This window comes from Plodia interpunctella, chromosome 1 (assembly GCF_027563975.2).
Source record: "Plodia interpunctella isolate USDA-ARS_2022_Savannah chromosome 1, ilPloInte3.2, whole genome shotgun sequence".
NCBI classification, from domain to species: Eukaryota; Metazoa; Arthropoda; class Insecta; order Lepidoptera; family Pyralidae; genus Plodia; species Plodia interpunctella.
The window spans coordinates 8,347,776-8,361,437 of NC_071294.1; the positions used below are offsets into that span (position 1 = coordinate 8,347,776).

General features: G+C 36.5%; 1 protein-coding gene across 1 annotated transcript in view; it reads right to left on the bottom strand.

Moving 5' to 3' along the window:
* The window catches only part of LOC128683961 (T-box transcription factor TBX20-like), a 61,112-nt gene extending 58,025 nt beyond the window's left edge, over positions 1-3,087 (bottom strand). The window contains exon 1 of the mRNA XM_053770086.1: positions 2,663-3,087. Within this exon, the coding sequence (XP_053626061.1) occupies positions 2,663-2,813 (151 nt within the window). The 5' untranslated portion in view covers positions 2,814-3,087. The remainder of the gene's footprint in view (positions 1-2,662) is intronic.
* Between the last annotated feature and the right edge of the window lie 10,575 nt (positions 3,088-13,662).

Below are 13,662 nucleotides of genomic sequence, written 5' to 3' on the forward strand. Positions count from 1 at the left end.
AAGTTGACTAAATAAAAGTTTGTCTCTCTTTTAGTTCAATTGATGTTACAAAAACATATTACCTATATACTAATATTATAAATGCGAAAGTTTGTGAGGATGTGTGTATATCTATTGTTTGTTACTCTTTCACGGAAAATCTACTGTTCCGATTATAATGAAATTTGGTACGCGGATAGAATATATATATAACCTGGAATAACACATAGGGTACTTTTTATCCCGAAATTCCCACGGGAGCGAAAACCAACGACGCGGTTAGTAATCTATATAGAAAATATAAGAGACCTTCAATAACACATCCATATAATTTTTGTCCCGTAATTCTCATGGGCGGCGGGAGCGAGGGCCGTATGTAGTGATTTATGACATGGCAGCATAAAAGTCACCAAACTTTCAATATAATTCTAGTCCATATACAATGATGAAGACGCTATTTGGTACAATAAGGTCTTGTAATATTAAATACAACGAAAATCTTTTTTAAATATGAGGGTTGCTTTCGGGGGTAAGTAAAAGTAAAAGGGCTTCTTGATAATAAACGTGAACTGAAATAATTCAGTATCTGTAAAGATCCTTTCTCTTCATTAAATTATTATTATTGTATTTATAGGTGTTTTAAAAAATAATAATATAAAATTAATATCCGAAACTATCCTAACATTTATGATGATTTATTTTATTTTAATTTTGTATTAATTTTAAAATCTGACTCCTAAATCCAGTTTGATATGTGACATTAATTTTATTGGAATTTATTTAAGGTAATATTCTTTCCCATATCTTTAGCGAAATCATCATCATGTCCAACCTGTTGGGGCACTGGCCTGTGAATGGGATGAGATATTTTTTTTCAACCTAATTTACCTAAATATGTTTTGGAATTCTACCTAAAGAGAAATTGAAAGAAAATATTGGGATAATTAGAAATGGATTCTGAAAATTGTTTAAGTATAAAGTTCTAAACACATTTTCAAATAATATTCAATTTCTAATTGAAAAAAATATATTCCAATTATAGCACTTTCAATAACAAAAGACCAATTAGATATCAAATAGGTATGTAGCAATCGTAGTTATAACACATGGATAAAAAGTAATATTTTCATATGCAAAAATTAACAAATTCATGAAAACATTTTTTTAATAAAAAAAGTTTTTTAAATAAAAACAGTCAAGCGTGAGTATGGGTAGCGCATCGAGGCGCGGGTTCCGTAAAATTCAATGTAGGTTTTCGGATATTTTCCTTTATAAGAAGCTAAATTTTATGATTCTAGATCAAGGAGAAGTACCTAATAGATTGTTATTCCTTTGTGATATAAAATGTGCGACATAAATGGTCTAATCACTTACAAATTTGATTTTTGCACTGCTGTAATAGACTTCCACATCCGAACATGTTTGATATAAATTTCACCTTGATGCCTTGCGTTCATTAGAATTAAGAATAAACCAAATTGATTGTAAGTGTTCCGATTTTGCCCTTTTATGTACTGAATCCTAGTTGAAACAGAAAATGAATCAAAAGTTAAAAATCAAAAACATCAAGTATTTTTCTTGTGTCTGTAACCCAGGTGGAGGTATGGGATTGGTCCGGTTCCACACAATTAAGTCTAAATAACGAATTCTCGTCTGGCCTTCGAAAGCGCCAATTAGTACCAGCCCGCTTGACTGCGCCTGCACTTTTATATTCTGCAGTAAATAAATATTCAAAATGTAGGGTATTTTGTGGTTGAGTTTTTTTAATAGCCCAGTTTTGTTATATAATTGACATAAGCATTGTGGTCATATAAACATTTTTGAATTGAAAAGCTGTACCTTGCTGCTTCGCTCCTAAACCTCCCAAAGGATTTTAAATAGTCTTTACTTAGCGTACACAAAAATATATTTTTTAATCAATTCAAACTACCCGCTTCCAGATTAGTGTGTTTAAAGAAACACTCAAACTCAATATATTATTAATAAGTTAAAAAATAAAACTTACATACCTAGGTATAAGTAATACACCAAAGATAATATAAAAACATATAAAACAACTTTATATCATTAAACATAGCTTAACCTTATCAAGTCCACAAAGAATAGGTTTACATTCGCACTTCGTTACAAAACTAACAAATTTCTAGGTAAGCCAGTTAATTGCATATTTAGGAATCAAAGGAACACGAAGACCTTTTTTCTTGTTTGTCTATTAATCAAAAATCATCAAATAAATCAAAATATTCATCAAAGTTAAACTTAATCAATAATTATATGTTTACTATTTGGCTATCAGCCAGGTTGTCGTATAATTTATTGTATGAGTTTGTATTATTTTTAAATATGACAGACTACACCAGATTTTATATGACGACTATATTATGACGACTATTGCCAGATTTTCCAAAAGAAGAAAGATGAAAATATCGTCTCTACATATTTTAGGACATAATCTTATAGATATCTAATTTAAATCCTTCAGGAAAACATTGATTATTAAAACTTAAGTTTTTTATGACTTCAACAGTTTTGAAACAAATAATAAAATTATGTTCAAGAGGAAAATTCCAAATGTAAATTTTCAAGAAAAAGATGTAAACGGGTTGGCGTTGCTGACTTCCAAAATGTTTTGCTGTATTTTTTGTAGTTTTATATAGATTTGTATAAGTTAGGCCTAAGTTACCAGTGTGTGGCGGCGACCTCGCGACGGGGCTCCTCGGCTCGGCGGCGCTGCGGGCCATGATCGCCGCGATAGAGAAGTCGGTCGCGCGCGTCTTGCCTTCCTCCGCCACCATCCTGCCCGGCTGCCAGCACTCCGACCTCTCCACATCCATCAAACAATTTTTTCCCTTCCTCAGTCCCGAACAGCCCACGAAACATTACACCGGTAGCGTCCTATACATCGTCCTGACATATCACCGAAATTTTAATGAACTATACCAATTTAGAAAAATCTTCGCCTGCTAATCCGAAATAAATATAACATAATCACTCAAAAACGACATAAAAATCACAACAATTTTCTTTCGCGATGCAGGGAAATTATCGTTGTACGCGTGTCCATAGTAAAATTATCGAGTGTTGCACACGAGCGAAAACAGTTCGGCGGCTGAGCGCGGACTGAGCGCGCGGGAGAGGCGCGCGCGGGGCGGGGCAGGGCGGGGGTGGGTTGAGGTGCGCGCGGGGGCTGCAGGCGCCGCCCTCAACCACTGGCCGCACGGCCCGCTGTCACCGAGCCCCCCAGCCTGCCTCCTCACATGCTAAGCTTTTCATAAAAATAATAACATTATCCATTCTTGAGCTTCTTTCAATTCCGATATTTCCCATGTAAGCATTTTAATTTCTTAGTACCTCTATATTTCAGAGAACAAATGACTATTGCTGTCGATATTTAGTTATCAGAAATACTTAGGTATATTATATATTAATTTTAAAATAGTAAGATTAGGGAAAAATAATTAATAAAGGAAAAATTAAAGAACAAAACTATAAACAAAATGGTGTTAAGTGAAATCGCACGCGCATTTGACAAGTGATTGCACCGCCCATAAAAACAGATAAGTAGATTAGAGAGGGACAGTAGAGCGACGACATCACGTAGCAGCGAGCAGCGCGCGCGCACGAGAGAGATGACGCGCTACGACGTGCTACGACGCCTCGGAAAATTATGCTACAAGATGCGTTACAATATTACTAATGTGAAAAAGTGCGGATTTACACCGCTACAATATTTATTATAGGTACGAATTCATCGATGACAAAAATATTTTTTTTTATTTGACAGACATATACAGATACACAGACACGTCAAACTTATAACTCCTTCTGTCGTCGGGGGTTAAAAAACAGAACAATGCAATTAGTCAATTAAATGTAAGCTATAATAAAATTAAAAAGTCTATTTTGTGCTGTGTGTGTTGAAATTGAATTCATAATAGGTGACATTTAAATTTTCAATGACCAATAAGGTAATTACAATTAATTGACTATATTCATTTTTATTTTGAATTTCTCAATTTTGTACTTATAAATCGATGCACAAATTCAAGTTTTCACAATTCGTAGACCATACGTTATAGTTTCGTTTGGTTCAGATGACGACCCAAGGGAAGAGAACAAAGCCAAGGGAACCTCCATATTGCTATAAAACCGCCGCCGCGCTCGTCGAACACGCGCATTATTTGCGAAAATATGAAAAATATTGCGCTCTTAAGGGGCTATAACTCTTTGGGTGAGGCATTAAGAGGGATTATGAGGCACTCAGATGTTTTTCAATTTTGTGAAATGGCGCTCCGAGGCGCTCTCCCAGTGATGCTATCCATACGTCTCTTCATACCAGCCCTTTTATCGAGTGCACTTAGGTAAATGTTATGAAAACAAAAGAAGTGTCTGAATGCATAAAATAAATATTTTGTATTAGTAAGAAAAAATAAATGTTTGGGTTAAAAATAGTACATTTATCTGAAAATGTACTAATATTGACAAATCTATATGTTAATTGTCTTTTTGTACGAATTCGAAATTTTAATCAAAAATATATTTTTTATTTGGCACACAAAACAGTTTTACAACAAAAGTTAATCTACAAATAAAAATAATAGATACATGACATGGCCAGTTGCAAAACCACAAAAAAGTGCACACAGCATGACCAACTTTAGTGTCGACAAGCAAACATCCACAGATAATATTGTTATAAGAGAGTGTCCTATGTTTATGTAAACATAACATAAAATAATATAAAAAAGGGTAATTATCAAAAAAGCAAGGCAAGATTTTGAAACATTAATTAAGAATTTTAAATGTATTTTATTACATTTTTCATCTGTCTATCAATAAGTTTAGGCTCGTTATTAAAGTTAGGCATTTCTTGGCTTTAACCGTCTCATACCTATGTTGACTACTAAAACTTTATACTTCAGTATTGTAAAACTTTGGAACTCTATACTTTTTCTGAAAGTAGTTTAAAAGCAAACTTATTGTGGGTTAGTATAATAGCATTAACATTTACAACAGCAGTCACAACATTGTATACCAAATATGTCGGAACTCATAATTCATTCTCAAAGTCAACATTGCTGACAAAACCCATTGGTGTATAATACAAAACCCTAAAAAATAGAGGAAAGACCGAAAGATTACAATTTCGGAACTCGCTACAATACATTGAAAGCAGCACTATTGTGCGGACATAGAAACGCAATACGCGATCGCTTTGGGCGCCATTTTTTCAATCTGAAATTCGAATGTCAAAATGCCAATGAGCCTTTGAAATAGCAAGCAAATATTGGGTCGGAACACACATGGCGACAGGGCCACACAGAAAGCACATTGGCCATATTTTGCAGTTAGAAAGCAGTTAAGAGTTACGACTTTTTACTTGAAAAGTTAATGCAATCGAATCCGCAACACGGGTCACACGCGGACCGTGAAATGAGGTGTTCTGCCCACGAGTGGCTTTAGAAATCAATTTCTCACGTAAATAACCATGAGTGAGAATGGAAAATTAATGACACACTCTACACCGAATAAAGTAACATGGCGAATTGGCGAATGAGCTTGTTCATTGTTTTAGATACCTACTACAGTAACTACCTACCAAAGTAGGTGGGATTGGAAATAATCTTATACCTGAAAAGTAGCCATTATAGGTATAAATCAGTCAACGGCGTTATAATTAAAATTTAAGGTTTATAAAATAATATTATTTGCGAATGGTTTTTTATGTAGAAAACCCGAACTCACTAAGGTTAAGTTATATATGTGGTTATCATGAAAATTCATGCACCAGCATATTACTTTAATGAGCCACGCCACATCAACAGCGCGTATTTTTCTAGGTACTAATAAAACATTCACAGAAGAAAAATATCACTGTTCTTTCGCGACAAAACTGAAGCCATAAAGTGGCATAAAAAATATGGCGAACATCGCACGGTTTGAATATTTGAATAAAGAATAAGTGGTCATAAAAAGGTTGTGTAGTGGCGTGCTACGGCGAGAGGTGAGGAGCAACAAATCGCGCGCATTATAAATGACAAATGTAAGCTGCGCGCACGCGGTGTCGGGTATCGCCCACCCGCGCGACGGATTAGTTTCGGCTTACTTTCCGTTCAGCTCCCTATGCTCTAAAATAAACTCGCCCTCTGCCCTTGACGCCTGCCTCCCTGCCATCAATACTTCTGTACTTACACTCGTAAAAGAGATCCAATTACAAATGTAAGCAATTAAAATGATAGTTAAGTAAGACGTGTAGTGATCCAGATTTCATTTGTAGGAAATCATGACATCATACAATGGCTGATGACACCGATAATATTAGATTCAAGCACTGTTCTGCAATAGGTACCTACTTATTTTTTAATTTCACTGACTTACATATTATTATAACGTTTGTAATTGATGCAAGATCTACTTTTCTAGTCTACATGTTGTGTAGTTGTTGTGCAGAACATTTTGGGCATACAATTTTGAACGTTTTTTTTAAGTAATGTAAGCAGTATGTTCTGCTTTAGTAGTTTAGTCTGTAGCAAGTGTGTGTAGGGAGATTTCAGTGAGTACAGTAATTGCGCGCGCAAGTCTTGCTGGAGACTCCCAACCCAACACAATGGTTCCTCTACATCCACGGCTTATGTGTTGCTATTGAATAACTCCCAGTTGAGAGTATTTAAGCTTTTATCGAGGTACAGTCATAAATCGGTGCGCAGACGCACGTAATCCCCGCCCCCGCTGCGCCCGCGCCCCGCCGCTAGCTATAAACAGAAGTCAACGTGTTGGACTTATAAATCGTGCTCTTAACTATTGTATCTCACGCCACAATAATGAAGTTAGCTCGTTCAGGAAGAAATACGGGTACCACGTGGGTGGCCGATGTGGTTGGGATAAATCTTTGGAGATTATTGCGTACGAATGTGTTTAACCATTTTTTTGTGTGTAAGGCGGTAGTTAGGGCGTCGACACTCGAGGTCCCGCAGCCGGTGAAAGGTCTCCTGAAAAAACAAACTCGCGGCCGTCCTGTGCCCGCGCTTATTAGATGCCGAGGTGTCGGATTGCAGGTCGTCTTTATTTATGATTTCTTGACAATTTTTATTTTTTACGACCATTTCAATAAACCACAGAACGACCCGCGGCTCATCAGTTTCTATTTTTATTCTGCAGTAATGTTTCCTTGAATTCAATAAGAAACATAGAAAAACAAAATGCTAATGTTCCGCAAAGCTCGAAGGGCACGACAAAACGTGAGAACTGTCGTGACGAATCCGCCATTGACCAACTCGGCCCGGAGCGGCGAACAGCATGAAGAGGCGTGCGTAATCGTCCCTATAAACAAACACTCGCGCTTAGCACTAAAACTGATATATTTCACCAAACTTTTATATCCGTTCGCTCCAACTTAAAATATATTACTTTTTCTTTAACACCTTTTGTATCTTTTAGTGCGTTGTGTCCCCGCTTTTATGGGCACAGGCGGTTCGTAAATCATTGTAGTGGAAGTGGCGTTCTCGTAAACAATGCAGGGACGGAGCGGTCAGCAGGTGACAACTCGAGCCTGACCAAAACTTGGTTTCTTTTGATCAAATCTTGCACATACAACTCTACCTACTAACTCTACTATCTAATATTATTAGTAATCAACGTAATTAGGATGACTTTTTAAGGTCAAGCACCATATTATGAGAATATGTTGGCTTGATAAGCAGTGAACTGTGGGTGCTTATTTTATGGAGCTAGTCAATAAAGTCCGAGGTCTTCAGAGAAGCACGTTTATTCGCCATGAATTCGCCAGAACACTATTAAATTTATTAATGCTAATGTACAAAATTATACAGATAATAAATCAAATCGATAAAAGATTAAATTTAATGTTAAGACTTCCAACAGTAATACATGAAAATAAGACATGTCAAAAATCGTATTAAAGAAAACACAGAAAATTATAACTTTTATTACTTTTAATCTCTCATGCAATAGAGTATCGTATGATTGATCCACAGTATAAGTTTTATCCAAATACGAGTAGCGGGTAGGAGATGTGAAATCTCGCCCTCCGACGGAACAAACTCATATAAATTGCTTCCCTTTCGAGAGTGAGAAGTGAACTTTAAAAATATAACTGATTATGGCTTCGAACAATTTGCACCGATGAAAATTATTGTGTAAACAGTAAGTGAATACACAAATTTCTTGAGATTTTTATCCGAATTTAAAAATATAGATTTTTATACCTATAAGTAATGATTTTAGAAATAGGAGCCGCTAACAGATAGTCGCTCTGATTGCGTTCTGACGTCTAAATACCTCGTGTGACTCCTTCTGAATCTAACAATATATTATTTCAGAATCACCGAAAAACGTTTGTTGAAACATTTTTTCCCGTCTGCTAAGGAGGTAAAATTTAATAGAATATAAAGAGATAATTTTATAGGATGTCCGAAGTTTATAATTTTTTTTATTAGTTTTACGACATTAATATAGATTTGACTATCAAAGTCGTAACTTTTAAACCTAGTGACTTTGTTTGAGTAAAACAACGAATATGACTTAGACGATGTAGAGCTAGGGACATACAAGACTTAACATTCCCAATAACCGTTAATCTGGAGACAGCTAAAGCTGTAAATTAAACTTTATTTCATTTTTAATGACTGCTTCGAATGGTGTTTTGATTGCGGCCGGCTGGAGGCGTCGACAAGTCAACACGATGATAAGGCGACACTAAACGTGCGACACAAAAAACGCGCGTTTAATAGCCAAAAAAAGCGACTCTCACGCTGCGCGCTGTCCGCCATCAACCAACCTTCACAAAACATACACTTTTATGTGGATTCCTACACCGCAATACACTTCACTTTTATGATTCTCTATAGGAGTCTAGATGTTATGGGACATCGTTAATAATTTGTAAGTATCTAACTAATAACTCTGTTTTGTAAGAGCTTGATTTAAAGCATCAGTCGTAAGTCGTAACCACGTTCATAAAGTAGGAAATTTAAATTTTTAAGTTTTTTTTTTCAGTACCAATACCATTTATGTTTAAACAAAAGGTTTTGTTTTATTTTTATTGTGTTTAATGCCATAATTTAAGTCTCATTGATATTTAAACAGCTAAATAAACCGTGAAACGATGCCACAAAACTGGTAAAGACCATCGTTAGACTACAAAAAGGCAGCCATTAATCTCTCATTGTACGACGCGGGTGAAACATTCCGTTTTGTTTGCGGACTCGTCCCGATTTACATCAACACTGCTCGTTTACAGTTCACCATTGTCCTTAAAACGTCTGGGTGTGATCACATATAATAAATGTTACCAATAGGGCGAGTATAATCGTCTATTCTCCAAAAGTCGGAACTATGCATACAACTCGTAAATTAATAAAATCCCAGGTATGCACACAATTTAATGAATGCATTTAGATCATGAACTAAATCATTTTCCAGACATTCCTTTTGAAATTTGACATTTGAATATTTTTATATTCAAAAGTGTAGGTACTTAGTCAAGTAATTAATAATAATTTCTACTTAGCAGTAACAAATTAGAGGTTTGTATGCGTGCGATGGAGCGTAGCATCTTTGATGTCAAATTGTTGTACAAGCGAACCGAACTGGAATTGCAGATGTTGCTCTGAAGGTCGCTATGTTGAAGTGGGACTGGGCTGGGCACATCCACCGAAGACCCAACGAGTCCTGGGCAAAGTTGGTTACTAGTTGGCTTAACACATATAAAAACCTGGAAAACCAAAAACCATTTGGCGAGACGATTTAGATAAGTACCTTACTAATTGGAAAGATTTAACACAAGGCCGGACCAAATGGAAAGCCTTTGTCCACCAGTGGGACATCAATGGCTCGTAATAATAAAAGGTACCTATTAGCAGTAGCGGTAACTACAATTAATCAATAAGCCTTCTTGCTGAGCCTTCAAAATGTCTAGGGACCGATCAGTCATCGGTTCGGTTCAGTAAAAAGAATTATGCGTATGTTTAAAAGTTGGTTTGATTCTCGATGGTTTGAGTGTATCGCCATTGATTCCACGAGCAATTGTCCCTGGGGCGTCAGCGCCCGCTTCTCATGCTGCCCGATTGACAGCGCTTGATATGTGACGGCCATTGTCACGCTGACATGTTGACATTGTCAAAACTTGACTTCTGTCCGGATTCCGCATGTAAATCGTAAATACGGAAATATTATCCGAGCGCACCGAGGGGACAATATAACGACAAATTAAATAATAGAATGGCCGAATTTTTGTGCGGTGTCACAGCTGCCAATGCCGGTTTGTTCAAATACTTTTTGATGATTATAGACACACCGACAAAATATCCTGATAGATCCCCATACCAGTTTTCAAATCCAATACTTATAATTAAAAAAGAACCGGGACAGTGAGAATTTTGTTTATTTCAAGAGGGTGGAATCTGTTTGTTTAAAATAAAACTAGAGATTTGTCAAGACTCGTCACGCCACATATCCATCTAACCATCCTCGAATATATAATATTTTAGAATAATATTGTATATATGTATGACGTATAAAAATATTATGAATAAATGAGTATTGAGTATCGAATTCATGTAATCGTTGGATTAAGGGAATTTTTGGCGTGTAAATGGTTTCAGAGCTCGATTTTTCAACTCTCAACACACTAGTTAATAGCAACTGAAAGTATAGTACTACAAAAATTAAATAAAGTAGAAATAAACAACACCAAGTTTAGGGAAATATAGATAAATGAGTCGACCCCTGGGGGTGCCCCCCGCCGGGGTCTGCTCTGGCCGGTCCAGGAAAGCCTCTCCGCACCACGGTGACAAGTGACAATCTACCCATTCAACTCTAATGTTGTTTAGAGAATTTTCAATAGCCTAACAATCCCTTTTATTTATGGTTGTGTTGTGCGCCCACAATGGACAGCTCGTCTTAAATTCTTTTTAAGCTGTTTCATTTCCGGACGCTCTGATAAAAAATATTTTATGGTTAAACATGCAAAAAATAAACTTGAAAAATAAAAGTAACATTTGATTAGACTCGATCAGTCATATTGAAATTTGAGCAAAACTTACAGTATGTTTTGCTAGCTAGCCTTGCTAAGCTAACTCTAGTTTTAATAAAATATACCGTTAGCCGGCAGTATAATTTTCTTATCATAAAAAATCTATTCATCTATAATGCAATGAAAACAATTTTTCAGAAGACCGATTCCTCTAATAATGGCTTTATTGACCCGAAGTGAGCATGCTGTCATGGTGACTTCTCGGTGTACTTGTGTTTCCAAATCGCTAACGTTAGAAACGTCTGTATTTTTCTACACTTCCAATAGACTCAAAACAAAAAAGACAAGGGTATCATAAAAGATAACGCAATCATCCGTATAACCGCTTTAGTTCCAAACTACAAATCAAAACTAATTACGTATGTGATAGCATCCCTGCTTCACCTTCCGCCACATAATCCGATTTGCGCCAGCTACGCTTCACTCCCGGACAATAGAATAAGCGAAATGTTTATTTGCACAAGATATTTAGCCACTTCCCCGGTGGATTAGTGGCACGATGAGGGGTGCAGGAGATAAAGGAACCGGCTAATAAGAGGGGCGGACCCGACTCCCTTCGGACGAACAATAATTGAGCGACTTCGAAGGGATTACAAGCAAAGTTGAACGGCAGTCAACTTGACTATCGACCTATAAGAAATTCTGAAATGTAGGATTCTTGGTGCGACAAATAAGTCATTGCTGATAAAGTACTTATTTATTTATCATAGGATAGATTTTTGAGTAACTTTATTAAAATCATAAGTATCTACATATATACATTTCACTATCTCGTCACTTTTAAGTTTAAATAGCATTTATAAATCTTTTACTAGGTTTGAAAACGTAATAGACATGAAGACGAGACTTTCGACGAGCATTTATATAGTTGGATTTATTTATAGATTGCACATTGTCTTATTTCTATAACAATGTATATTTTAGCCACAGATTTTAGCAGACTATTCGGGTATAATAAGTTTTGATAATTTGAACAAGTGAATTTGGAATATCTCTTTTATTACATAATGTTTACCTTTACTTAGTATCTTAGCAAAGGTGTTTTACATATTCATTTGTCTATGCCTTATTATTTTCCTATGCAAAAAAAATATTAAAATTTTTACAACTTTCTTTCCATAAATAACTTTGAAGACATCTACAGACGGGAAGTAGCTGCTAGTTGTAGCAGCCACTACCGAAAACAAACATAAGGCCGATTCTGTTGGATAACACGTTCTTTAAACAATACAGGCATTATCATTGTATGGCACGAGATAGACAGGTCCACGCCCAGTCTCCGCGTCTCTCACCCAATATGTAAATCTAGTGGGAACAACGTGAGCCGTTCGTCTTACCTAGAAATTCATAAATAGTCATATTCGGGAAACTATTAGAAAGCGAGCTAATGTCTACATAACTCTAGTGCTAGCACTTCTAGAGACCAGAAGAATAACTTTTCCTAAGAACGGCCAAGTAAGTCTAAAGAATAATAAAGGTGAACAGAGAGAGGCACTACAGAAATTATTTCAGAAAGACAAAGATTTTCAGAGACATTTGAATAGCTCAATTACAATTTAACAGAAAAATTTGAATTATGTACCACAAAGTTTACGTTTAAGTTGATTGAAATTTCCTAAGCTAAAGCTAATATTGGACTTTGAACAGAGAATATAATTATATATATGTAGAGTAGATATATTTAAATATTCAAAGCTGAGATGTTATAGGAATATCCGTGCTCGAAATTTGCATACATCAGTCGAAGCTAGGAAACGAAGGGCGTTGGGCTCGATGACGATGCACATAGCGGAGAAGGCCGAGGAGCGCCACATGCGCATGCCTATTCATGAGCGACGGCTGCATTCAGCCCCCGGCTCCCCGCATTTGAATAAATACAATTAACTTGTTTGTTTTACTTGGCCCGTCACGCCCCGCCGACCCGGCCTTCCGGCGAACGACACATTCCTGTGTCACGACGCGATCTCATCTCCAATGTCAGGTGCCGCGGGTGGCGAAATTGAAATTTCGGGATATTCAAATTGGCTAATAGTATTATTCGGCAGCCGGCGGCTTTACAAAGGCAAGCCCTGGCCGCGGCGCGCTGCACTGTTATTATCTCAACACCATCGCGCTCACACCTAAACTGTTCCTTTTTTCCCAGACGCCTCCGTCTTCTTCCCTCCGTCTCAGGAGGAGCAGGACCTCAACTCGTTTATACTAAACTCGACTCGTGGGCGTTCCTTCGACGATTTATCATTTAACGTACCCTGCAGTCATTATTTGAAACGCATTAAAATCACGGTTGTGGAAAATTTGTCGGCATCGAAATTAGTACTCCTCTCTGCGTCCGAGTGCATAATTTATCGCTTAAGCTGCATCCGCTGCGAGTTGCAAATGCAGCGATACTTCTAATTAGAATTTCATTGACGTTAATGATCCAACGTATAACACGGCTTTAATTTTATTACTGTCAACACTAGCTGTAAGAATTTATGAAGTTGGAAGTCTTGAGTCTGTGAATCTGAGTATTATTATTCAGAGCATTCCAGATTTTAATCAATTAGATATTTTCTTAGATATTTAGGTAATTACGTCTGTAATCTTACTGGAAGGAGTAACTATAATATGAAATTACAGTTTTTGACATT